General features: G+C 37.1%; 1 protein-coding gene across 4 annotated transcripts in view; it reads left to right on the forward strand.

Moving 5' to 3' along the window:
- Window positions 1-223: 223 nt before the first annotated feature.
- Window positions 224-27,803, forward strand: part of LOC145666954 (NADPH-dependent diflavin oxidoreductase 1) — a 42,833-nt gene continuing 15,253 nt past the window's right edge. Inside the window, exons 1-5 of one of the 4 annotated variants that reach the window (XM_081734580.1) lie at window positions 224-282; window positions 410-451; window positions 4,454-4,553; window positions 10,011-11,103; window positions 19,922-20,086. In XM_081734580.1, coding sequence (XP_081590706.1) covers window positions 4,465-4,553; window positions 10,011-11,103; window positions 19,922-20,086 — 1,347 coding nt within the window. In that variant the 5' untranslated portion in view covers window positions 224-282; window positions 410-451; window positions 4,454-4,464. Of the gene's footprint in view, window positions 283-304; window positions 560-4,453; window positions 4,554-10,010; window positions 11,104-19,921; window positions 20,087-27,803 lie in introns of those variants that run through there. The other 3 variants (XM_081734579.1, XM_081734581.1, XM_081734578.1) reach the window with 3 other exon arrangements.

Genomic DNA, 27,803 nt, shown 5'->3' on the forward strand with positions numbered 1-27,803 from the left:
CTCTAGCTTTTTGCCCTGTTCAACTTTGCTTTCATCCCTCTTTCACTGTCTGAACTTCTTTCCCGATTTTGACCTATTCCTGACATTGACATTTTCCCCGATTGGGTCCTTTCTTCCCAATTGTGTCCTGTATTTTATTCTATTTTGTTTCTGAATCATAAATCCTCTGTGTGAGGTACACATTTGATGATTTTGCAATTGTAGCACATACGAATAGCGAGCTGCTGCAACTACGTTCTTTGACCGGTTATGGTCTACGACAAGACAAGAAGAAGAAGAAATAAGTTGTGTTGTTTCATTTACCCTTGCACTTACCTTTCTTACTACACCCCATGTTCAAGGCGTCGCTGCTGGAACATAGAAGGGGGAGCGTCTCCTCCCCCAGAAGTGGAAGTGGAAGTGGAAGTGGAAGTTGTGTTGTTGCACATATTTGTCCTTGCACAAATTTTAGGTAAATTAAGAGTAATGGACGATTTCCTTGAGAAGTTGAGTAAAATGAGGAAACTAATTATGGAAGTTCCTCTGTAAATTAGTAAGGTGACTTGGATGCGAAATATAAGTATGTTATGTATTATCGTTACGCCTGCAAGATACTTCTAATAATGTATAGGAGTGCAAGAGTCCTAATAAAATTCATGTTTCTTACATTAAAGTGTGTCTCGCTGAAATTATTATCTTTTCCGTCTTAAGTTTAGAGTTACTCCTCCAGTTTTAAACCTACAAAAAAGCAATGAAAATATGAAATATTATTCGATTAGTTTAAGCTAGGTTTGGTTAATTAAAGTTAGGTTAAATTTCCCGGTAAGACCAGTTGGACTAGAACCGGTTCTCAGAGAAGCTTTAATTATCACTTAAATGCAATATTTCGTGGTTCTCATAAAAATTTAGGGGTCCTTTCTTCCCAATTGTGTCCTGTATTTTATTCTATGTTGTTTCTGAATCATAAATCCTCCGCGTAAGGTACGTGTTTTTTATAAGTGCCGTATCGCCGGACCAATTTTAGGAAATTTACCGGGTCAATTGGAGAATTTATTTAAGTTTGTGAGGAAGAATGAGTACAAAGTAGGTAAGGGGAATAGTAAGAGTTAAGAAAGTGGTTGTGTTTGTTGATTGTTTTTTTATGTTAGCGACACTGTATGTGGAGGCGGATGGACTATTTCGCAGAGAGGTACACTTGTTTTACTATACGGATCCATAAATTGTAAAATGTACAGAAAAAAAATTGGCAAGTCTTTAATTTGCCCATTTCATGTCGAGAACAGAACCCAACCAACCCCTGCCGGGTTTCTGACCCGTTCCTACTACTACTATTACTATTCTTACTCCTGCTCCTACTACTACTATTACTCATACTATGCATCCGTATTAAAGTAATAGTGCACGCCTAATGTAACGTAAAGTTCATTCAACGAACCTTCTGATCCTGATGTAAACATTGCATAATTGTATTACTCCGCCAGTCATCGGATGATTGGCTATCGGTCAGCGCTTCTTTCGAGAAGCTTGTGCTTGTACCCTGTCGATGTTTTACTTATTCCCCTCATGTGGCCATATTGTTAACTGTGATTCGCGCGAAAGTTGGGTCAAAACCACTTTCAATTCATTCATTCATTCATTTATTTGCCTGTTTCATTAGCTTACAAAGCATGAGAAATTCTCATGTAAGCATTACAGTTGTCAGAAAAAAAAAAAAATATTGTGCGTATTCTCTTTTATTGCATAAAGTGTTGTTTCTGTTGTCTAATTCTAAGGAATTCTGGTAATGAGCCTTATAAGCAAGGACTATTTTCTTCTGCTGCATGAGTGTTCTAAGGCTCTCTAACCAATAAAATCAAACAATCACCACGTATATTTGTTTACATGAGGTACTGAACGTTCCTTGAATAAACTTTAATTTAATGTAATCCAACAAAATATAACAAAACATAAGAATGCAATACATTTTGGTGCTTGTTTTCAGTTTTCAAAGTGGTCCGGCGATACGGCACAAATACCAAATTTAGTAGATTTATCTTCATCATTCTTATATAATTTTGTAAAAGTCAATGCAGAAATATCACATTCAACGCACCGATTCGCAATTCTATACGACCACCATGCAGCTGAATCACCGAAACCATCCGCGTGTTGCAAATAGTACCCACTTCTACGTATTTTTTCCCGTATTAAACATAACTTTACCACCAAACTTACACACCTAAACATTACATAAAGGTAACTTTAATTTGGGTAAGGCGGTGATATCCTGTCACTCTTACTAGGTTGTCACTGGTTTCTTGCTGTTCCTAATTCACATGGATATGGTTTTATATTTTTATATTAGATGTCGTTGCAGATCGATTCGTATAGTATATCCGAGCAAGTAAAGGCGGGTTAGAGCCCCGCAGAGCACGTTGTTTCCTGCCCTTCGTTCTTGGGAACTGTAACAGCTGGAACCAGTTCAGATGAATCGGTTCCTGTCACTGCCTTGCCTGAAGTAAAGATTTGCCTACATAAGAACTTCAAATAATTATTTCTTACCTCATTTGTCCTGGAAATTTTTATAAAAGAAAAAAATGGAGGGGCAACTCTAAAATTAACCCTCTTTTCCTAATTGTTAATTTATTTCTTGTTTAATTACATTTCAACTATTGTTGTAAAGTTTTTCCTTATTCAGTTTAAGTGCAACAATATATGTTGTCAGTGTGGGTTAGTTTTCATATTAGAGACCGTAGGCATATTTAATTCTTAAAGAAAACTATAACGGAGTAAATTGAGAATATGTTTACCACTAGATTCAGTACTTATATCCTGTATTTTTCGCTAAATTGATTTCAAAAATAATATTTCACGAGCAACTTTGCATTCCTTGGTGCAGGTTGATTCTAGGAAGGGAGCAAAATTCAAATTAAACCGCGTAAATCACATGTTGTTCACCTTTTACAAGAATGGTTGCACGAAGGAATTTTTACCTTGAATCACGGGTGAGAGGTCGCGCGGATTGGGGTACCTTGCACTAAGGGTCGGGGAGAGAGAGTACTGCCAAAGGCGTTGATTGTTTTTATTTATTTATTTCATTAATTTATATATCAATTGTGCTTTTCTGGATGCTATCCTATTTTGGGTTTGCAAAATTTAAAGAAAGAGTATTACTTTGTATTTCAGAAGAGCAATGTATGCAATAAAAATATATGGCGATTATACCTTTTGCGTAGCTAGTAATGTTTTCGAGTTAAATTAAAAGAAAAAAATCTTCAAAGGATGTAACATTCAATACATAAGGTATTAAGCTATGTTAAGTCCTGATTGCTAGCAATGCAAATCTGCACTCTAAATGCAAGGTTTTTTTGTTTTTGTTTTTTTTGCGTAATTATCAGTTTACACGCATACACACCGTACCTGACGCGCTGTCGCGTTCCACCTGTTGTTCTCCCGTTATGACTTGATTATATAGCGTAAATGCTTTTTAGTGGCCATGTAGCACATGTTGGTTATTGTTTTCCGCACAGTCGTTTTAATGGCATACCTCCGAACTCGTATTTATAATCGTGACAAGTAAGCTTTTCTAAGGTAAATTTGCATCCTATAATGTGACTCCTTCCGTAAGAAGCCCTTTTCTAAGGCATATGAAGACTGAATTTCCTGATCAAAGGAGCAAAAATGCAATGAATTTAACTATGCGGACTAAAATAGGACATCACCGTTTCTTCACTTGACTACACATATTATTGTGTAACTTTATTTTTTATTTATTTTTTCTTCGATATACCTCCTCTGCTTTATTTCATAGTACTACACTAATGCATCATCACGTGTGTCATACAATTATCACATTTATTTTATACATATTTCTGAACATTACCGGGATCTATGCCCTTAAGTGCGTTAGGAATGATGGATGACGTGCCTCTGCGAGCACATATCCGGAAAAGGGAGGGAAGAAGCAACATGGGCCTTTTATCTTAGGTACTATCTCATCATTTGCCTGGTGTGAATGCAAAAACAGCAAAATCGCAGTCAGGATAACTGGCCTGAGAAAGTTGTTCTACCTTTTCAACTGAGTGTTCCCAGTGGGAATCAAACCCAGTCCCAGGACCACTCGCACCAAAGGCAGTTACACATTTCACATAGTCCGTCCGTATTGATTCACACTTTATAAAGTTGAAGACAAATAACACTTCCGTACCGAAAATGAATCCCTCCGTAGTTTTTCCCATTACCAAAGAGATGGAGCCACCTATTAAGTTCCGAAGATATTAGTAATACTCTGCTTCAGGTAATTACATAATTCTCTTACAATTTTAAATTATTTCTTGCAGGAAATTAAATTATGTCGCTACAAGGACAAATTTAGACTTAAATGGCATCAGGTGTGTCACTATTCTTCTCAGGGACCCGAAAGCTATTTTTATATGCCGTATTGTATAAGTATTGCATATGTCAGCTATTATAGGGAAGAATCAATTTCTTTCAGACTTCTTTGCCATGGATGAGAGACGTTTGATAGTTCTGTATGGAAGCCAGACGGGAACCGCACAGGAAGTAGCTGAAAGGATATGGAGGGAAGGCAAGAGGTGAGTTTTTATAATACTATACACATTAAGAATCCACAGTCTTAAAACTGAGGTATTGATATTTTTTATACCATGGTGGTAATAGTAGTTCACGATGGCGTAGCTAAAAACTCATTAAGAGGGAGATAATAATTGCCATGTCAAAGAATATTGCGCACACATACCAAGAATTATTTAGCATCACGTATATTGGCCTTGAGGTCTCAGAAATATGGCATTGGTTGACGATTCGTTGACCAGGCCTTATTGTCTAAAGTATGCACCATATTGCTGGCCAAGTTTAACTATCTTTAGTTACACGGTATTGAAATACTGATGAAATTAGCTAACAGATAGAAAGAACTACTAAATTATCTTTCGCTACAGCTCATGAAAGGTTATAACCGTCCAGATGGTACACCGTTGGCTACCAGACGTTATTATATCTGGACTGGCGTTCGCTGTCTCTTGATTCAAGTAGCTCTTCAATTGCCTTATGATGTTGGCTGTACACCGGAAAATGTTGCTGTCATTGGAAATAGAACCACGGGCTACGCACACCGAAGTCACGTGCGCCAACAATTTGGCTAAGCTGGAACTCAGTGATAAGAATAATTTACTGAAATTTTATGTACAAGTAAATATAGAGCTTCTGAGAAAGAATTTGTTGTGAACATAGCTAATAATACTTTTTTGTGATAAATTATATAGAAAACGTCCTAACATTGGAGGATTACAATTGGAACATACTGCATATAAACAGACTCCATCTTGGATATTACGGCAGTAAAGGGGAAGGGAGGCTTGAGCCGACTCAGTTTCTTCCAGGCTACGCCACTGGTAATTCATCTGAAACACCCATACCTCTCCTTCTAGCAGGTGACCTATGGAAATATTTGAAGCTTACTCTGTCTACTGGTTTGGGAAATTCGTTAACACGAATTTGATCGTGAACCTCCCTCACCCCTTCTGTTACATTATAACATTGCGGGTGTATATTTAGGAATTACCATATTTAAAAGTGCTTACAGTATGAATAAGTTTAATGTTAGTGTATAATTAATTTATATTTATAAAGACTGGAATAGTGTTTGGTGGTAGAGTTCCGTAATTAAGCGAATAATGAGTAAGGTGGTTTATGTCTTTGAGGCAACATAGAAGTGTCTAGACCTGTATTGGCATCGGATGATTGTCGAGAAAAGCATCGGGTGAAGCTTCCACAATATTCGAAACAACAGGTCTTTCTGGGTTGCTGGATTTTAGGTAGAAGATAGAACTTAGGATTTTTGGAGTTGTTGGAGTAAAATACTAAATGGTGGTGTGAAATAGGCTCTCAGACGGACATGGTTGACTTGCTAAGGTTGAATTTTAATGAGAACTGATAAGTAGAATCCTTTTCGAAGATAATAGATGGAACTAGAAAGTTGCTGTAGGACTTGGGACTAGGATATGAGTAATACATGGCCGTTGTCGTGGAGCCCGTATTTCGTGTCTCATAATGATGGTGGAAACACGTTGATATACGCTGCTGAAGTCGTCTGCTGTGAATTTTACTGGGCGCAGTCATATTGGTTACAAACAATCTGTTGCTAAGGTGGTTGTTAAGGCAGTTTCAATGGCGTTGTATGTGGCAGTTGTGAGTCTTGTGAAAGACAAATTTAAAATTATGAATATGAGGCTACATATTTAACGAATAGCAGTGAATATATTTACTTTATACTTACAGAAAGGCCATATTTATAATAATATGAAACAAAATTGTTCTACATTTTAATTCCTTCAATCGCCAATAACTTGCTGGACAAGAAGTGAGTGAGAATCCCACGCATATATATGAGCGCCCCTTAATAATGATTTTAGATTGAGTTTACTTAAAATTATTGAAAATTGTTATGCTATATACTTCTGTCATATTGTTTGTTTAGCTTCAGTGAAAATGTTTAATGTGGAAGAAACTTGAATTTTATAAAATTAGTGATCAGATATTCGGAACAAAGGAATGCAGCGTTAGAATAACCAATGCATTTTAAAGTATACAATTACGAATACATAATCCCAGAAACTTAGCATCTTCGTGGAAATAATTTCCTAATTTATTCTTCATCCTTTTGTTAGCGGGTGTCCATTCTTTGTTTGGCATTGTTAAAGTTGAAATGCGTCACCAGAAATAATTAAATAATTTAAAAGGTATAACTCTCTAACTATCCTATATAATGACCTAATGCTGTTTTTTTTTTTTTTTTTTTTTTTTTTTTTTTTTTTTTTTTTTTTTTTTTTTTTTTTTTTTTCCATCTGCCACAAACGGCGTACAGATTGTAACATTCCAGACTATACATGTATTAAAATTCATAAGGAGATTACGTACCAACTTACGCTGGTTGGTCACTTCACGTAACACTACATCTATGATAATTAAGGGCAGCTTGAAGCTCAAGCGATATAAAGATGCACCTGTAGGGATCAGGTAGATCAGTGAAGTTGGGTATGCGTGAAAGAAAGACAGGTACGAAAAGCGTACACTAGCCAGGGCTAGTAATCACTACAAGTGGATTTGTATTTCAATTTCTTAGTAACCATGCCACATTTTTAACGCTGTCTTTATGTTCTCCCTCTACATATATAATTTTCTTGCACAGAAGTATTTTCGTAGATTAGACAAATTTTACACATACTTTTTCAAAAAATGATCCTGTATTTTTCATGCATACTTAGCGTAGATCGATAGGATCGAGCAATTATATTTTATGTCAAACGGGATAAGACAAAGTAACTAGTCCGGTTTAAACTTTACTATATTACCTGTACTATACTCTTACCAACATTCATATGGTAAGGTTAGGTTAGCTTGTGATTGCTTAAATGCGGTTGTCTTACATGTATGTGCAACGCCATTTACCAATTTTAAAATCAGCCATTGCCTGTAAATCTCAATTGTATCAAGAGTTTCAAATTTTTACACATATATGTAACCACAAAGGTAAAATTGTTGCCGAACTTACGCTGGTGAGAATCGGAAAGAGCAGAGGCAAACGAGCATCACACTCCATGCTGGGGCAGGCATTGTCGAAGATTATAGTATGCCTTTAAAGGTGTAATTCAATTATCAGTTTACTAAGAAACGATTTTACAGTGTTCTGAGTATTAATATATATTAAACAGCCAAATTAGCCTAAAAATTTCACAAGCAAACGAACAAAAAAAAAAAAAAAAAAAAAAAAAAAAAGACCAAGGGAGCTTTTGCTAAAAAAATACGTGTATTTTAATTTCTTTCTGGCAGAATATGCAAGGAGAGAAAGTGTTCTTCAAAAAGATTGAGATATACCTGTTCGCTCAATAAGTAATTAATCATTATATCGCTTGTTGTATAATGTGGCTTTGTTTCTGTTTCCCTTTAATATGTTATATAGTACAATATTTCTAATTTCATTTTTGGGAAAACAAACAAAAAAAAATGCATGTACCTCTTAAACTGTTATGGTTATATCCGAAAACGAAACAAATCATTTTCATATGCGAGTACCGTCTAAGCTTCTTCATATAACCCGCTTAAAGCTGGTTTGTTTGTAACCAGCTAGCTGAACAGGAAACGGAAATGACGTTTACTTCACCAGCGTATTGTAGTACGCTTGGAGGATACGTTTGTGATCAGAGTTGGCATCCTAAGATCACGCCTCTCATCTAGCTCATTCTTGCTTTACCTTATCAGTTGTATCTTAGCGAATAGAAGTGAAAAGTATGCGCAATCAACTCATTTAACACACAGAGCAAACTTTGGTTCTGCAGCAAACAAGAAAACTACAGAGGTGCTGTTGTACCGAGCTCAGCCTTGCCTAGAATAGCACAATAAAGTACCACACATAAAGGTGGCCTGTGGTTTGAAATAAGTTGAATGATGACTCATCCGACGATATTACAAGTTTCCAGTCATCAGCGATCCATGTTGCATGTTTGCGGAATCACCCTTTATCAGCAGTTTTACCCATGCAACGTGACACCTTTATGTCTACGTCATGTAACTCGTGGCGGACTGAATTGCTGACTTAAGCTGTGGTAGGTGCTGCTTAAGTTCCTGCGTCACTTGCATCGCAGTTACGCATTAATTCCGAGTGACAACCCGCTTTAATGTTCTATGTGGTCTTTCTCTGAGGGTTTTCTTCCGATCCTCTTCGCTCTTGTGGTTTAGCTGGCTATTACCCAGCACACTTTCCACTTTCGTCGCGCTCACATCGCGTAACAAATCACCAACAATTTGCTCTGTTTGGAAATCAGAAAGAGATTGTCCATTTTACACTATTACCAGAGCCGTAACTACAATGGAGCAGTCATTCCAGGGCGGAACAAATGCAGGAAAACTGTTCCTTATGCAAAGAACTACTGAAAACATTTCAAAAGAAAAGCTATGACTATGATCAGTTAATTGGCAACAGGTGATACGCGGACATCCGGCAGTGCAATGTTTGTTTAGGTAGCTGCCTAGTGAAAGTTTTGCGTGATGAGTCATTGCAACCAGCCAATCACCATCGCGGCACGCGCCTTCTGGGGCTCCGTCCCCATCCAATCATCCCTCCCAAGGCTGCCTTCATCGGGCGTTCACAGATCGAGCCAGGCTTGCCAACCATATGATAATTTAAGCTTTTATGCGATATACGATAGTGACCTTGCTATAATAGGTGAATACACGATAATTTTACACAGTTTACACAATTGTTTTAAAAGTAATGGCCTATTTTAGAATTAATGTTAGGATTGTGTGGGGGGAAAAATACAGTGTTTATGGGATAGAAAGAGCTGTTTTTCCGGAACATTGCGTCTAGAGAAGCCATACTAGAAGCAGTTATAAAGCAAATTAACTTGAGGCCAAACTAAGAAAGAAAAAAAAAATATATATAACGTCAATTCGCTAAAATAAATAATTCTTCTGCTAAAAAGTATCCTTGTTGACATCTTAAAGTTGTCGGTTGATTTTAAACCGACAGTGGTGAGGAAGTCGACCAGCAGAATTTAATTTTCGTTAAAATAATTGAACAGAATCCAACAATCGGATTCGACCTAGTCGATTTGATGTAGAACGTCTATTAGCCGTGTTACCAAGTCGATTAAGCGGAAACAGGACTTTAGTGAGCATAATAGATTCGTGTCAATGTACATCACAGCTTACAACAGGTATTTACATGAGTAAAATAAGTACCTGGGTTTTCTCGGGGTTCTTCCGTTTTCTCCCACTTTCTTCATTTCACTATTTCTTTAACTCTCATCATCACCGTCTCCTTTAGCTGCAGACGTAACAGTGAGGCGTAAACTTAAAATATTTAATTTAATTTCATGAATAAAGTAAGGAAAAAATTGGAAGAAGGGAAGGATAAATAATGAAAATTGTTTGTTTAAGAATCTATTCTTTTACCTCGTATTCCTAGAATGCTATCTCGCAATATTATTCAGAGTGATTCATTACAAACAGATATCTTTTTGTAATTTCAGGTTGCATTTGAAAGGCCCTGTGAAAGCCATGGATGACTTCCCACCGTCGCAGCTGATTTATGAACCGCTGGTTGTGTTTGTGTGTGCTACCACAGGACAGGGAGAAGAACCAGATAATATGAAGAAATTCTGGAGATTTTTGTTAAGAAAAAACTTACCATCAAACTCGTTGAATTCCGTGAAATTCTGTGTTCTGGGTCTCGGAGACTCCTCGTATCAAAAGTTCAATTTCGTAGCGAAGAAACTGTATCGAAGGTTAATTCAGTTGGGCGGACAGCCTTTGCTAGAAGTAGGTATTGCTGACGACCAGCATGACTTAGGACCAGATGCAGTTGTTGATCCGTGGATAAAGGAGCTCTGGTTGAAAGTGCTGCAAATATATCCGTTGCCATCTGGCATGCGGCCGGTTGACAGTCAGACCTTGGATCCTCCAAAATATAAAGTGACCATGATATCAGATGTAGATTCCTTTGACAACGACAGAAAACATTTGAATAACTATGAAACTACTAACAAAGCATTTTCGCAATCATATCCTTGTTATGTAACTGTGAAAGAGAATGTGCGGACTACTGCATCCGACCATTTTCAAGATGTGCGCCTTCTAAAATTTGAAATACCTGATAACAGCCTGCCGTACGAACCAGGGGATGTGCTAATGGTGCAGCCGGATAATCTATGCGAAAACGTAGAGGAATTCTTTAATGTACTGAAGTTAAATCGATCTCAAATAGTGAAATTAGAACAGAGTGATCCCGACGTGCCATTACCCCCAGAATCTATTCTGTCTTCAACCTGTTCTATAGAAGAATGTGCTCAGCGTTATTGGGATATTCAGGGAGTTCCTAAGCGGTATACCTTCGAACTGCTCTCGAAATTCACTACTAGTGAATTAGAAAAGGAAAAACTGGTAGAATTTACTACGCCCCAAGGACAGGAGGACTTATACAACTACTGTTACAGGCCTCGGCGAAATATGTTGGAGGTTCTTCGTGATTTCCCGTATGCTGCATCTAATATTCCAATGGAATACCTGTTTGATCTCATTCCACCGATTAAACCTAGAGCATTTTCTATAGCCTCATCTAATAAGGTAAGCCACAGTGAATGGTTATATTTTCAATTATACGCTGGGGCTTGTTACACGTTAAAACTAAAATTATAGTCACTGAAGAACTCAAATAGTAACGGCAAATCGACGCTATGTGGTCCACTGTCATTTTTTCTTGCATGTATTTTAAGAAATTACTCTTCTTACAAGACTACATACAGGGCTAGCATAAGTGATTCATTCATTTTGAAAAGACCATATTTTCAAAAGTATTAAATGTACACACATGAAAGATATATGAAAAGAACCACAAACTCACCAAGTTTATACACCCTCTACAAATGTTCCATATGTGCCTCTTTGGTGACACGACACGTCCAGACGATACTCAAGCTCATTCCATACATTTTTAGCATAGTTCTGTCAATTATCTGCACTGATGCGTTCTTTGAGCTCAACTAAGAATTGCGGTAGTGAGATACGTAAACAAGGTCCTTAACGTATCCCCAGAGGAAGAAGTTGCAGGGCGTTAAATCAGGAGATCTGGGAGGCCGGGGGACAAAGCTAGGTTATCACCAATACGCCCAATCCAGCGATGCAGAAGTTCATCGTTTAGGTAGTCACGAATTGGGATGCGCCAATGAGGGGCTATCAAACTATACTCAATACAAACTTGGCACAAGTGTGTATGTGTAATACTTCTGAAAATATAGCCTTTTCAAAACGAATTAATCATTTATGCCAACCCTGTATTTTGATCAGTTTGCTCCTTTGTAAATACAATTGTAATGTTCCTTGAATCACTGCTATAAAAATTCTTTGTCGAAAACCACTCCACTGCTACCGCTTTTCCAAAATTACGTCAACTATCCACCACAGTGTTAGTAAGTATTGGTGTTGTTTAAAAATGGTATCCTTTGTCTTAATATTTTTCAGACCGTTGTTTTATTCCTCCTTAATTTATTAATACTATGGTGGGTTGTTGTGTTTTTACAGGGTGTCTATCGGTCACGAAAGTCATGAAACAGACGAAATCAGAAAACGGTCATGAAAGTCAAGAAAAAGTTACGAAATTTAGCTTGTGGTGTTTTGTTTTTTATTATTATTATTATTATTATTATTTTATTTTTTTTTTTAAATATAAGTGTAGATAGGAAAATTTTGTTCTATAAAACGTCATAATTCACCACCAAAAATATTTCTGGTCGGTTTTAGATGCTACCAAATCTCAAACAAACCACGCTTCTATCGCATGCATGAAAATTCGGCCCAATTCGCACCCAAATTCGCTCTTGAGAATGCTACTAAATTTTATGGTTTGGGAAGGATAAGGTTACGAAAAGTCACGAAATTTCATTTTCGAATTTTAGTAGACATCCTGTTTTAGAAAAACTGTAGAAGAGGGAGGATTGATTTTTGACAAAAGAATTTTTAATAGGATGATACAAGGAATTAGAATTCTCTCTACAATGGAGGAAACTGATCAAAATATGTACTTCTACAAAGAGCATAATTTCTTACACACGCATCATGAAGATAACACTGGACATTGAAGTGTAGCAATCGACTTGCAGTTACCATTTGAGTGCTTTAGTAAGTATAATTTTAATATTTAACAATTAACACTTTCGATCCTAGGTGTATTTAAATCTATAAAGTCCTGTGTCCTAGAAAAAATAAGGGTTATTTTTAAAAAAAATCATATCTTCCTAACTTTATACTCTGAACGGTTGAAACTTTTAGAAATGAAAGAAAACATACCACTCTACTAGAAGATGCTGGTTTCCGTACAAGACATACACGTATATGTAAATAATCATTGCAGATAGTAACTTTATTTCTTGCAAAGTAATAATGCTTAAATGTAAATGATAATGATACACCTTCTTTAGTTCTCTTTGTACAATGACTGAAAGGCATTTTTGGATCAAGTTTGTCAGTAGATAATTCACAAAACACTCAAAATTACTTTCTCAAATAAAAGAGCATACAAAATTAATTTTTGGTTGGTATTTTAGATTTTAAATGGCCGTATTGTTCCCGAACGACAATCGGATTTATTGCTAGTTCCTGTCGTTCCGGAACTACAGTAGGATTGAAAGTGTTAATATGTATCCTTTTACCTCATTAAGTAATCATGTTACATGTGTTGGAAAGATGCATCTAGTCTGACTGTTTTTCCAATTTTTTTTTTATTTCAAGGTATTCCGTACTCTTCTTAGTAAGATTAAAAGTGGTCATTTTCACAAAAATAGAAGTAAAATAAGAGAACTGGATCACACCGACAGTGCAAAGAGTAGGAGAAACAAAATCTTGTAGACAGTAAAGAGAATCACGCACTTGGAAGTTTCAATTTCATCCGGTAGATGTCAACCGTTGCAGGATATTAACTATCATGTAACGGTGCGATGTGCAACTTCTTTGTTTCATTGGTGGAAGATATTGAAGTCACTTTTACTCCTGAAGATATTAAAGGATTGACTATCATTAACAAACTCCACAGAGACAATTGCTCAGGCGTAAAAAGGAATTAAAAAACTCACTTTCGTTCAAGAGTACCGGACGGCCGTAAGTCATCATTACCTGCTAAAATGTTAACCGAGAGACTCCATTAATAAATTCGGCCAAGGTAATCGTTCTATATATATATATCGGGTGTTGCAAAATAAGTGTTACAACTCTTGTGGGGTGACTCCTGCCACTAAGACAAGAAAAAAAGTTATCTTGAACTTTCGGCTATCGGACATAGTTTCGGATCTACAAGGTGCCGAAAGTGTGGGAAAGTGAATTTCGGACGCCAATAGTTCGGAAACTATCCAACGTAAAGAGGGCGGGTAAAAAATTCGCTGAAGTAGTCATACCTGCTGTATTGAATTTTGCATGTTTCACAATCCTACCATGCACGCGCAAGGGATTCCCCAAAGGAACGTAGGGAGTCCCGGATAATCTGCCAAATGAAAATTGGTCTAAATGGATATGAATTGATAGGGTTTCTACCAGGTAACAATAATTCGTTTGTATTAAGTCGATATCTGGAACAAATACAAAATGCCGGACACCTTCATGCCCATTGTGTGTGGTTGCATGATCGCCAGATACGGATGGTAACCAACAGTGACGTTCTGAGTATTAACTTTAGAAAGACATCTGGAGTGTCGGCAGAGCACAACGCATGAAGTAGGGTGATTCACATGTGTGGAAATACGTAACGAAAAATGCCCAGAAAAAATGCACTCAAACTAAGTAAACGTGAGTTCAAAGCCTCGGAAATGTAAGGAGTAGCGTCAAGAACACGAAAGCCATTGCCAATTCACCAATATTATTTTCTGAAACCGATGCAATTTGATGTACACGGTTGCATACCAATAAGGATGCAACAATTGAGGCCAAGTTGAAATTGTGCAAGGGCACTCATAAAGAAACTGGGTAAACTAAAGGAATGTCACTAGTGGGATCGCATGATTGATATTGAGAAGTGGCTAATGTGTGTGTTGATATCAACATGTAGCTAATGGACAAATGTCAACATTTCCCACTACTGCTGGGACACCGTCTCACGTGCAAAAACTAGGAAAATAACTTTGTACATTCTGCTATTACATCTGGTGTAATTTTTGGTAGAACGTATAACTAGAACACGATTGTATCAATGTCCCTCTTTGTCCTACAGTCGACACATATGAAAAGAAATCTCTTAATCCATGATTCAATTTCTGATACATCGTGAAAATAACAAACTTGTATCATGTCCCACGTCTTCTGGGACATATGACGTACTCGAAATATAGGAAAATACCTTCAGAAATTCGTATTATACGCATACCAAGTCAAAGCCGAAAATGAACCAATTTGGCACATGTAACACTACAGCTGGAACATTATACATATGGAAAATAAAACGACATGAGAAATAAGAAGAAATGTCTTAAAGCTCTGATTGTTTACAACTATGCAGTAGGAGTAACAAAATAAAACATACCAGCATGTCGGGAGGCTGTGCAAGAGCGCTTGCAAAACAAAGTGGGTACTACTCAAAGAAATGAATACAGAGAAAGTGAGACTCCCTCGAGCGTCAGGGCTAGAGCGCTCGCTTTCGCTCACGTGGTCGCAGTTTCCAATCCTACTGGCAGCCCACGGCTTCAGATTCAAGACCCGAGTAGTTATTTTCCTATTTTTCGCACATGGGACGGTGTCCCAGCAGTAGTGGGACATGTTGACATTTGTCCATTAGCTACATGTTGATATCAACACACACATTAGCCACATTTCAATATCAATCATGCGATCCCATTTACCCAGTTTCTTTGTGAATGCCCTTGCACAATTTCAACTTGGCCTCAATTGTTGCATCCTTATTGATATGCAACCGTGCACATCGAATTGCATCGGTTTCAGGGAATAATATTGATAAATTGGCAATGGCTTTCGTGTTCTTGACGCTACTCCTTACATTTCCGAGGCTTTGAACTCACGTTTACTTAGTTTGAGTGCATTTTTTCTGGGCATTTTTCGTTACGTATTTCCACACATGTGAATCACCCTACTTCATGCGTTGTGCTCTGCCGACACTCCAGATGTCTTTCTAGAGCATTTGAGTACAAATTCGCCGCACTTAATACTCAGAACGTCACTGTTGGCTACCATCCGTATCTGGCGATCATGCAACCACACACAATGGGCATGAAGGTGTCCGGCATTTTGTATTTGTTCCAGATATCGACTTAATACAAACGAATTATTGTTACCTGGTAGAAACCCTATCAATTCATATCCATTTAGACCAATTTTCATTTGGCAGATTATCCGGGACTCCCTACGTTCCTTTGGGGAATCCCTTGCGCGTGCATGGTAGGATTGTGAAACATGCAAAATTCAATACAGCAGGTATGACTACTTCAGCGAATTTTTTACCCGCCCTCTTTACGTTGGATAGTTTCCGAACTATTGGCGTCCGAAATTCACTTTCCCACGCTTTCGGCACCTTGTAGACCCGAAACTATGTCCGATAGCCGAAAGTTCAAGAGAACTTTTTTTCTTGTCTTAGTGGCAGGAGTCACCCCACAAGAGTTGTAACACTTATTTTGCAACACCCGCCAAATGAAAATTGGTCTAAATGAATATGAATTGATAGGGTTTCTACCAGGTAACAATAATTCGTTTGTATTAAGTCGATATCTGGAACAAATACAAAATGCCGGACACCTTCATGCCCGTTGTGTGTGGTTGCATAATCGCCACGTACGAATGCTGGCCAACAGTGACAATCTGAGTATTAGGTGTAGCGAATTTGTACTCAAATGCTCTAGAAAGACATCTGGAGTGTAGGTAGAGCACAACAGATGAACCAGGGTGATTCACATGTGTGGAAACACTTAACGAAAAATGCCCAGAAATGCACTCATACTCAGTAAACGTGAATTCAAAGCGTCGGAAATGTAAGGATGAGCGTCAAGAATATTAAAGCCATTGCCAATTCACCAATAATATTCCCTCAAACCGATGCAATATGATGTGCACGGTTGCATACCAATAAGGATGCAACAACTGAGGCCAAGTGGAAATTTTGCAAGGGGACTCACTAAGAAACTAGGTAAGCTAAATGAATGTCACTAGTGTGATCTCATGATCGATATTAAAATGTGGCCAATGTGTGTGTTGGTATCGACATGTAGCTAATGGACAAATGTCAACGTGTCCCATTACTACTGGGACACCATCCCACGTGCGAAAAATAGGAAAATAACTACTCGGGTCTTGAATCTGAGGCCGTGGGCTCCCAGCAGTATTGGAAACGCGAGCGAAAGCGTGAGCTCTAGTCCTGACGCTTCGAGGGAGCCTCAGTTTCTCTGTATTCATTTCTTTGAGAAGTACCCACTTTGTTTGGCAAGCGCTCTTGTACAGCCTCCCGACATGCTTGTGTGTTTCATTTTCTTACACCTACTGCACAGTTGTAAACAATCAGAGATTTAAGACGTTTCTTCCTATTTCTCATGTCGTTTTATTTTCCATATATATTGTGTTCCAGCTGTAGTTTTAGATGTGATAAATTGGTTCATTTTCGTCTTTGTTTTGGCATGTGCACTGTGTGTAAGATACGAATTTCTGGAGTTTTTCCTATAACTCGAGTACGTCATATGTCCCAGAAGACGTGGGACATGATACAAGTTTGTTATTTTCACGATGTATCAGAAATTGAATCATGGATTAAGAGATTTCTATTCATATGTGTCGACTGTCGGACAATGTCCCAAACAAAGGGGGACATTGATACAATCGTGTTCTAGTTACGTTCTACCAAAAAGTGCACCAGATGTAATAGCAGAATGGACAACGTTATTTTCCTAGTTTTCGCACGTGGGACGGTGTCCCAGCAGTAGTAGGACATGTTGACATTTGCCCATTAGCTACATGTCAATATCAACACACACATTGGCCACATTTCGATATCGATCATGCGATCTCACTAGTGACATTCATTTAGTTTACCCAGTTTCTTTGTGAGTCCCCTTGCACAATTTCTACTTGGCCTCAGTTCTTGCATCCTTATTGGTATGCAACCGTGCACGTCATATTGCATCGGATTGATGGAATATTATTGGTGAATTGGCAATGGCTTTCATGTTCTTGATGGTATTCCTTACATTTCCGACGCTTTGGACTCACGTTTACTTAGTATGAGTGCATTTCTGGGCATTTTTCGTTACGTATTTCCACACATGTGAAATACCCTACTTCATGCGTTGTGCTCTGCCGACACTCCAGATGTCTTTCTAGAGCATTTAAGTACAAATTCGCTACACTTAATACTCAGAACGTCACTGTTGGCCAGCATCCGTACGTGGCGATTATGCAACCACACACAACGGGCATGAAGGTGTCCGGCATTTTGTATTTGTTCCAGATATCGACTTAATACAAACGAATTATTGTTACCTGGCAGAAACCCTATCAATTCATATTCATTTAGACCAATTTTTATTTGGCAGATTATCCGGGACTCCCTACGTTCCTTTGGAGAATCCCTTGCGCGTGCATGATAAGATTGTGAAACATGCTAAATTGATCACAGCAGGTATGACTTCTTCAGTGAATTTTTTACCCGCCCTCTTTACGTTGGATAGTTTCCGAACTATTGGCGTCCGAAATTCATTTTCCCACGCTTTCGGTACCTTGTAGATCCGAAACTATGTCCGATAGCCGAAAGTTCAAGAGAACTTTTTTTCTTGTCTCAGTGTCAGGAGTCACCTCCCAAGAGTAATACTTATTTTGCAACACCCGATATATATATATATATATATATATATATATATATATATATATATATATATATATATATATATATATATATATATATATATATATATATATATATATATATATTCAGCGTAAAATGACTTAAAGTATGTAAACGACTGCTTTCATGAAAAACTGCATATAAAAGAAACTTCAAGTAAAACCAGTACCTCTGGCAATCCTTCCATGTGGTTGACGTCACTTGTAAACAAAAAAATTAGTTCGAAACTTTGTCTCACACATAGATAAATAAAACGTGTTATATCTGTCTACATCGGAAGGTTAAATTTTGTGTATGCCTTTCAACACAGGAAAATACAATTGTCCGGGTTGATTAAAATCGATGTAGAAGTGCCCCCTATTATTTTTGTGCTTCGAAACAGCGTGCAGTGATTGTGTAATTTTCGTTCAACGATTTGCAGTTGTTTTGGTTTGTGATAGGCCATTTTTGGCACGTGCAAGTAGAAAGAAAAGTAGTGTTCTCAACGAAGCCATGACTGACTCTGTGTTGAAAGGGGTATGAGCCATTTAATGTCCATTATGCGGTGCTTACTTCGCCAAGCTTATCCAATTGCCTTCCACTAGCGAAGGGAACTGGATATACCTTTAAAGTTAAAATTCTCGTACATCTAAATTGTCCTGAAACACGGAAACCTACTTAGGAACATTGAAATTGTCTCATGCTACTACCAGGATGAATAACAATCACGTGTAATTAACAGTTTCAGCGTTCCGAGTGTTTTTTGCTTTAGAAGCTAATTTCCCTTATTTCCTGCAAAGTTCGTGTGCCTGGATATGTTAGCTTTTGAAGGAATACTCTTCAATAATAGTGAGATATGATGTTGATCGATTGGGGTTTAAAAAGTGCTGCAAATAAATCCTTGAAGAAGTAGTATACAGGCACTAAATTAACTATAAAAGCCTTGATCATCTTTTTACACATACATCTCATTGAATGTAAAAGATATATCCATCTTTCAGTTCTACAAAGGTGTATTGGCCTTCAATAAGCAAGAAATCTGATTTCTTGCTTATTGTATTAAAACAATCTAATTACTACAACTTCATATGTTCACCAGGAAAAAGGGTATCTATCAGTTTTCGAATTTATTTGTGATTGATAAGGTCGTATTCTTTTTTTTTTTTTTTTTTTTTTTCTTTCTTCCTTAACGCCTTGACTGCCTCCATATCTGTTAACCATTATCATCTGTGTGCCATGAACAACAATCCGCCAATAATACTTTGTTTTAGCCCCATAAATTTATAATTTTCTATGTGTATGGTTTCGAATATACGCGGAATGGACAGTGGAAACGCTAGTGCGCCATATGCGCAGTGAACGCGACAAAAGTGCAATATATTGTTTGTGTATGGAAAATCATACACGTGGCGCTGCACAGGAGAACCGTGTGTATGAAACTCCATCAGATAGCAGTCAACGTGTTAAAGCACATAAAAACATTTTAATTCATGTAATTAGTTAATTGTTTTTATTACCTATTCTTCTACGCTAAGAATTGTTAACAGTGGAAGTGAAAATGAAGCAGTGTATTTTGTTTATTGGAAGGCTCATCGTGGAGAGATCCATATTTTGGTGGCTGTAGTCGAATACAAGACGAAGCTTGTGACACCTAGGAAAGGACTCTGTTCAACTTGGTTATCAAGATTGCAGCCAGGAGCACAAGTCCCTGTTTGGATTAGAAAAGGATCATTTCGCTTTCCACAGACACCTGTAAGTGGATTAAAAAATCAAATGTAATGTTCCAAATGATGCTGCTTATCCCTTTTAAGATCTTGGGTTTTTGGGGTAATTTTTAGACTTTCAGTCAAGCAGCTACTGCGTAGTCACCATTGATCCTAGGATCATGGTTCATACCTCATTCTCTTCAGAATAGAGCAGGCTTCCCATGGCCATACCATATAGCAAGAGAGGGAAAAATTGAGGGGAAATTTTTTTGTCACACTTTGGCCCCTCTTGAATGGCCCTGTGCGAACGTAGAGATCCCAAAATTACTTGAAAAAAATACTAAGAGGAGTATTGGATACTTGCACCAAAAATCACTGAGGTATCTTGAAAACTAAGGACAGGAAAAATTATTTATCATTGTAAAATGCATATAAAATAATAAGCCTAACCGTTCCCCAAACAAAGGACGTATTGTAAAAATTTCCTGACAAATTACTGTTTATCGTAGGATCGTGGTTCATACCTCATTCTCTTCAGAATAGAGCAGTCTTTCAAATGGTGCCACTAACATGTCCATACCATATACCAGAAAAGGGAAATTTGAGGTGAAATGGAAAATTTTCTGCAAAAAATACCTTTTGCGAAGTTTGGGCCCCTCTGGACCGGCCCTTGTGTAAACGTAGAGGTTCCAAAATCACTTGAAAAATACTGCGAGACGTATTGCATACTTGTACCAAAAATCAATCGATATCTTGAAAACAAAGGACAGGAAAAAATACAGGGTGATATTTTTTAAAACTCACTGATTTTATTTGGGTCTAGAATTTATAACAGAAGTCCGATTTTCATGCGGTTTGTGGCAAGGAAGGATGGGAAATTTATGGGACCATGTTTATTGGTTTAAATTCACCCAGGGTAATATCGGCCACGCCTCAAGAAAAACCGCAAATATTCGCCAGTGTACCTTACCAGGGTGTCTATCGGTCACGAATGTCACGAAAAAGTCACGAAATCAGAAAACGGTCATGAAAGTCACGAAAAAGTCACGAAATTTAGATTTTGGGTCACGATTTTTTTTAACTGTGCAAATGTAAGTACAGATTGGAAAATTTTGTTCTGTAAAACGTCAAAATTTACCACCAAAAATGTTTATGGTCGGCTTTAGACGTTACCAAATCGCAAGCAAAGTACGTTTCTATTGCATGGATGAAAATTCGGCCTAATTCGCACCCAAATTCTCTCTTGAAAATGTTAGGAAATTTTATGATTGGGTAAAGAAAAGGTCACGAAAAAGTCACGAATTTTCATTTTGGAATTTTTGTAGACACCCTGCTTACAATTGGAATTAACTGCGGTGCAGTGTGAAAATTTGAGTTTTCTTCGTACGTGGAAACCTCGCCACGGTCAATAAGAATAAGAAATAGGAAACTGGGCCGTTGTATTGGGAATTGCGCTGTACAATTCTGTGCTACTGTATGAGCATAATCAGGACACAGTGAGAATAGTGTACTCATTGGAGCAACATGAGTTTATCGTTAAAAGTTTTTGGCAAACGGAATCTGTTGTTGCTTCGCGAAGGTCATTTAGAAACAAATTTGTCTGACGTTCTGCCCCAGATAGTAACATAATATACCTATGGTCGCTAGTGAATAAATTGGAAGAAACAGGATCGCTTCTGAGTGAGACAGGGAACCATTGGACCCTGTAGGCAGCTCTTGTGGAAAATGTCATTTATCGACTCCTTATGTCGCCCAAGAAATCTCTCTGTTGTTTGTCGTAAGAAATCGGCTGTAGCTATTCAACATGGGATTTTTGGGTGTTCCCGCTAACACTTAATTTGTATTCTCACTAATACTTAATTTATATTCTGCAATTTTGCTTCAAAAGTCCAAAACCTCATTCCAATTGCAAGGTACACTGGCAAATATTTGCTGTTTTTCTTGAGGCGTGGCCGATATTACCCTGGATGAATTTAAACCAGTAAACATAGTCCCATAAATCTCCCATCCTTACTTGATCATTTGCCACAAACCGCATAAAAATCGGACCACAGTTAGAAATTCTAGACCCAAATGAAATCCGTGAGTTTTAAAAGAATCACTTTGTATTTACCTCTGTACTAAACATATAAGAAAATAGGCCTAAAATTTCCCCAAACTAAGGACATAATGTAAAAATTTCCTAACAAGTCACTATTTCTGCTAGGACCATAGGAAAACATAAAGAAACGTAGTTTTCAATTATTTTGTGACTGGAAAACAAAAACCCGGACGAAGAAGCTTAAATAGGAGAGTTATAACACACAGTACCATCGTACACCCTTGTACTAAAAAAATATACCATATTGATGATGTATATGACGTCACTACACCTACGGGGCGTACGCATTCGCTCTAAAATGTAAAGAAACTTACTTTGCAATGCTTCTGTGGCTTAAAAAAAAGGACGAAAAAGCTTAAATAGGAGAATTATAACGCAAAGTTCCAGAAAACACCCAAAAAAAATACTCATATTGATGACGTATATGACGTCACTACACCTATGGGGCGTACGCATTCGCTCTGAAACCTAAAGAAACTTAGTCTGCGATCCTTCTGTAGCTGAAAAAAAAAAACGGACGAAAAAGCTCAAATAGGAAAGTTATAACGCAAAGTTCCAGAAAACACCCGTATGGCACAAATTGTAGCGTAAGATCTTAAAAGGGTTATTTGTTAATGTCAGTGTAGTTAATAGTTAACTGTGAATTGGTTAGAAATATTGACCAAAGGCGACTACGGATTACTATTAAGTCTAATTCCATTGAAAGAGCCAATAATTGCTCACTTGAAGTTTTCAAATGTATTGCAGAAATAGTCACACTGTATGAAGTGGAAATGAGAAATACTTTATTTCTGTCTTAATTTTTAAATCATTATGACTGAAGGGAGATATATTTTTAGGAGTGGGGGGATTGTCTAAAACCAAACAGCTGTATTCTTGGTTTTCTATTTTCACATTTTGTTTAACTTGCCTCTTTTATGTGTCAAATTTTGTCCTTGCATTTACACTTTTGGAATTTGTAACGTTAAATTTAATTATCCTAGGAAATTGCCCTTATGTCCACCAGGATATGTCACTACAAGTTGAACTTCATTTGCCGTCATTCGTGGCTACAAAGTATTATTATATCTTTTTTTGATACCAATTTTATATATATATTTAACTAGGTGTCAATTACCCGCTTCGCTGGCTCAGCGACCCCGAAAATTATGTATTCCACACTAATATCGGCCATTTTCGATCATTTTCAAATATCTTTCTCTCCCTCCTCTAAGTTGCATCGTCAAAGTGAAATAATAAAAACCATCCCAGGTCCGAACTTTATCTATGTTGAAAATTTGACCGAGATCGGTGGAGTGATTCAGGAGTTGTTAAGTCACAAATGTAATCACTTTCATTTTTATTTCCATAGATTTTCTTCAAATCAAAAATATTTGATAGATAATGTTCTTGGTTCGTAGTTACGAGGCATCAGGCTTAAATTTACTCTTATTATTATTATTACTATTAGTTTATGGTTGATTTGCAAGTTTCATATGTTTTATCAGAACTATTTCATATTTGTATGTAAGAATAAGGACTGTATCGTTTATTACAAAAACTAGAACAAAACCCAGGAAATAACATAAATTCTATAGTTTTAAAAATAATATTACATCATAGTTGAAAAATTTAACGAAATAAAATTAAAAATTAACATCATAAAGAAAAAATAATTATTAAATTAAAAATTAAAGTCAGAAAAAGGATTGGAATTAAAATTGGCAATTTTTTCACTATTATGCAATGAGAATTATCTTGAAAAAATTCGTGTAAAATTAACGGATAAAATTAAGTGCATAGGAAATTAAGTAATTATGAAAAATTATTGTTCACAAACAAAAGTATTATTAATACGAGGGAGGATCAGAAACCGAGGTTACAAAGCCAATATTTGTAGAGTTTCGTCTGTTATAGAGGGATTAGGCGTGTGTGGTAATTTTAATATATTGAGTTGGCAACTGTGCAGAGTTTCAGCCACTTCGTTGGAAAACTGGTCTCGCGAAGAAGTCCGCTCAGTTATTCGATTTCTGTGAGGGAAACATGTAACCGCTGCTGAAATTTACCGGCAACTGGTTAAGGTTTACGGAAAGACTGTAATGTCTCGTCGGCATTGCGCAGAATGGTGTCGGAAGTTTGCAGCTGGTATAGAAAACCGACAAAGAGCGCAGTGGTCGACGGCATCAACAGATTTATAAACAACGCACGTGGAGGAGCTGATTCAGGACAAGAATAGGATTATGTTATGGCATGTGATGGAAGAATTGGTAATGTCGTTCGGGAGCATTCGTCGTCACATTGTGCATTGCACTTCGCTTCAGACAAGGAGATGAAACACTTCATGACAACGTGGCTAAACACGCAAGGACAGGATTTTTACCAGGAGGGAATCTTCAAGGTCATGCGACCTTTACCACGATGCGACAAGTGCCTCAACTGATATGGACATTATGTCGAAAAATATCCTAATGTGTGTACTATCTGTTGGCTGTATGAAATAATATATACACGTTTTACTGAAAGCTTTGTAATCTTACTTTCTGATCACTCCTCGTAAAAACAATAAAAATGTCATAAAATTGAGAAAAAGTATCAATGAATTTATGTATTTCTTAAGTATATATTTTTATGTGCTAGTTCTATGAGGAACAGAAGTTTTAGTTTGTATATGTTTAAGTGTAGTAATAATGGTAACTGCGTATCATGTCAGTCATACCAAATACCAGGTACACTTGTGTCCAAAATTGTTGTCGCATGTCTTTAGAAATTACATAAATAGAAATAACTCTCTTTCTTGTGATAGAAAATGTCATATTTCTTCTTGGAAATAAGCAGATAAACAAAACACATATTTCCAAAAAATATTTCAATAAAAAATTAAGAAATAAGCAAGTTATAATTAAAAAAAGAAATCTCCGAAACTTTCATCGAAAAATTCTAAGTTCCATTTTCGTAAACGTGGCAAACGCGCAGCGAAATTTACAAAGAGGGAGGGAATTTTATGCTTTGTTAGAAATACAACGTAAATCTGTCATAAGGTTAGTTACTATACATGTGGCACAGCTCTAACAATTATTGCTATTAAGCATTTTACATTTAAACAAAGGACTAAATAGAAATAAGCTACAAAATGTGCGAAGCGATCAGGCATTTTGTGTTAGTGGTTTCGTTACATGCGTCTGCCAAGGTGCAGCCCTTACCGTGCCTTCGTAGAGTAGTCGGTTAAAGCTTCTTCTTTACATACTTTATTTTTCCACGATCATCACTTCGAATCCCATACCCTATAGTAACTTTTTTTTTAAGAAAAGCTTGATTCTGTGAATTCCTTAAGGAACAATGTTTTGTTCTAATAATGCTCCTTAGTGTAGCCAAACCCAAATTATCACATAACTCAGTGTAATGTGCTTATTCCGTCGAAAATACGAACATTTGATTTAGGGACCATTCAAAAATTTTGTGCCATTGATTCAGAAATTAATTCTTGGCCAAGGTCGTAATCTCTTGATTCATTTTTTGGATCATTCCTAAAATTCTTCTTTTATTTTTACGTTTCGACGATATAGTCAAGGTTGATTTCATTTACGCAATATACTAGTTGAAATGCCGGTTCTTGCCACGGGAAGATTAGATGTACGGAACATATTTGAAAGGTATATTTGGGGACTCCTCCCCTTTTAGGATGCCTCTATGAGTTAAAGTGAGATGATAAAAACTCAGGTAGACGCAAGTCACAAATTCATTTTAAACGATGTAACTAACCATTTTCACATTTTGGTTATTTTATGAACAGATGGAAATTGATATCCTCATACCCATAAATCGAAATGTTCGAAAGCGCTGGGACTCATACTAGCTTAGATTTAATAAGGAACTTATATACTGAGTTTCATCTGTTAAACTTGAGTGATTTCCAAGATATATTTTTGGTATACATTTTGAATATCTCTAATCTTTTAGCAAACATATTTTAATGAAGGTAACATGATAATAGCTACACATAGTTAGCACTGTCTTCCACCTCAATATTTTATTCATTTATTTATTCATTTTACATTAATAAGGACGGACACATATACTAAGGAGGGCAACATGATTCAAAGTATACATAAAAATAAAGTATCTTACGAGATCTTTAAGTTAAGAATATGAAAGTCATCGTATATATTCCTAATTTAAAATACATAGGCACTCGTTCTAGTATTTTGAACAATTCCGTTTTCACGTAGGGAAGGAGCAATTTCTACCATGACTTTTTTCGCATTCGAATACAATACAGTCTCATCATGATAGGAAAATTTCTTAAGTGTTTAAATTGAAGTTATGAACAGTTAACTCGACATTGCTTTTGTCAAGTCAATTTCATTAAAATGCTCTAGGAGGATAGTCGGTTTAAAAATTATGCAATATATATATATATATATATATATATATATATATATATATATATATATATAGTATATCACGAACCCCAAATGATTGGAATATGGAATCTGGTATATAAATTCCTTGTTAAAACTCGATGGACACAAGAGCCAAACCGAAAATTTCGCTTTTAGGAGGAAGCGCAACTATTCCTCTGTTTTGAAAGGGGGTTCGGCTGAAGTTAGGGGAAGCCCGATCCAACCATATTATAGTTCATCACCATATTATAGTTCATTTGCAAGCCTACCGTGAAACTTTTAGGAGGCAGCTAAAATTTAGGAGGGACCGGCTCCCCTAGACCCCCTGGATACGGGCCTGATTCGATTATCGGTGAATGTGCATTTGTTCAAATTAAACGCTAGTCTGTAAGTCTACGTCTTATATAACCTCGGTGCTGTAAGAAGTATTCTAGATGTCATTGAATGAAACTGAGGGATATACATATATACTGTTACTAGTTCTGAAGTTAAGTGTGTTTGGTTATTGAAACGCCTAGAGAATACAAGTTACATTATGCACATTCAAAGGTAAAGCTGAAAAAAAAACGCCTCTGGCTGTGTTTCGTGTGATACTGTAGGGCTATTAAGTAAGGACTCAATTCACACTACCAAATATCTGATATTGACAACAAATCAAAATTCGATAAAAAAGAGTTCGTGTCTAGTAAATGCCACGTAATACATGGGGTTCTTTTAGATAGACATCCACTTACATTTGAGTGGCAGACGTCATGGAGGAAGCAAGAATTCGTTTCATAACGCTTCTTGACGAAGGCTACAGCGCTAAGCAAGCCGCGAAACATGTAGGCATTCACCCTAGAACAGGTCAGCAGTGGGCACACAGATATTGTGTTACCGGGGAAACAATTAGTCGTCGTAGTAATGGGAGACGGCGAGTTACCACAAACGAGCAAGACCGTCGTCTGGTTGAACAAGCCGCTGGAAACTCCCCATTCAAATTCGCGTCAACTGCGACAAGCCGCTGACTTTCCTGGATCACGTCAAACAGCTATTAGGCGACTCAGGGAGGCTAATCTATTCGCTCGGCGTGCAGCCATTAAGGAATTTCTTTCCGCGGAACACATCAGACGACGACGTCAATTTGCAGAGGAAAATATGCATCGGAACTGGACAAGTGACATTTTCAGCGATGAATGTATATTTTATTCTGCAAATGATGGACCAGTCTGTGTCTTTCGTGAGAGAGGTTCCAGGTTCGATCCTCGATACATATGGCACAAGCGTTCCAGCGGACGCATATC

The sequence above is a fragment of the Thermobia domestica genome, chromosome 12 (genome assembly GCF_964235325.1).
Source record: "Thermobia domestica chromosome 12, izTheDome1.hap1.1, whole genome shotgun sequence".
In the NCBI taxonomy this organism is placed as follows: Eukaryota; Metazoa; Arthropoda; class Insecta; order Zygentoma; family Lepismatidae; genus Thermobia; species Thermobia domestica.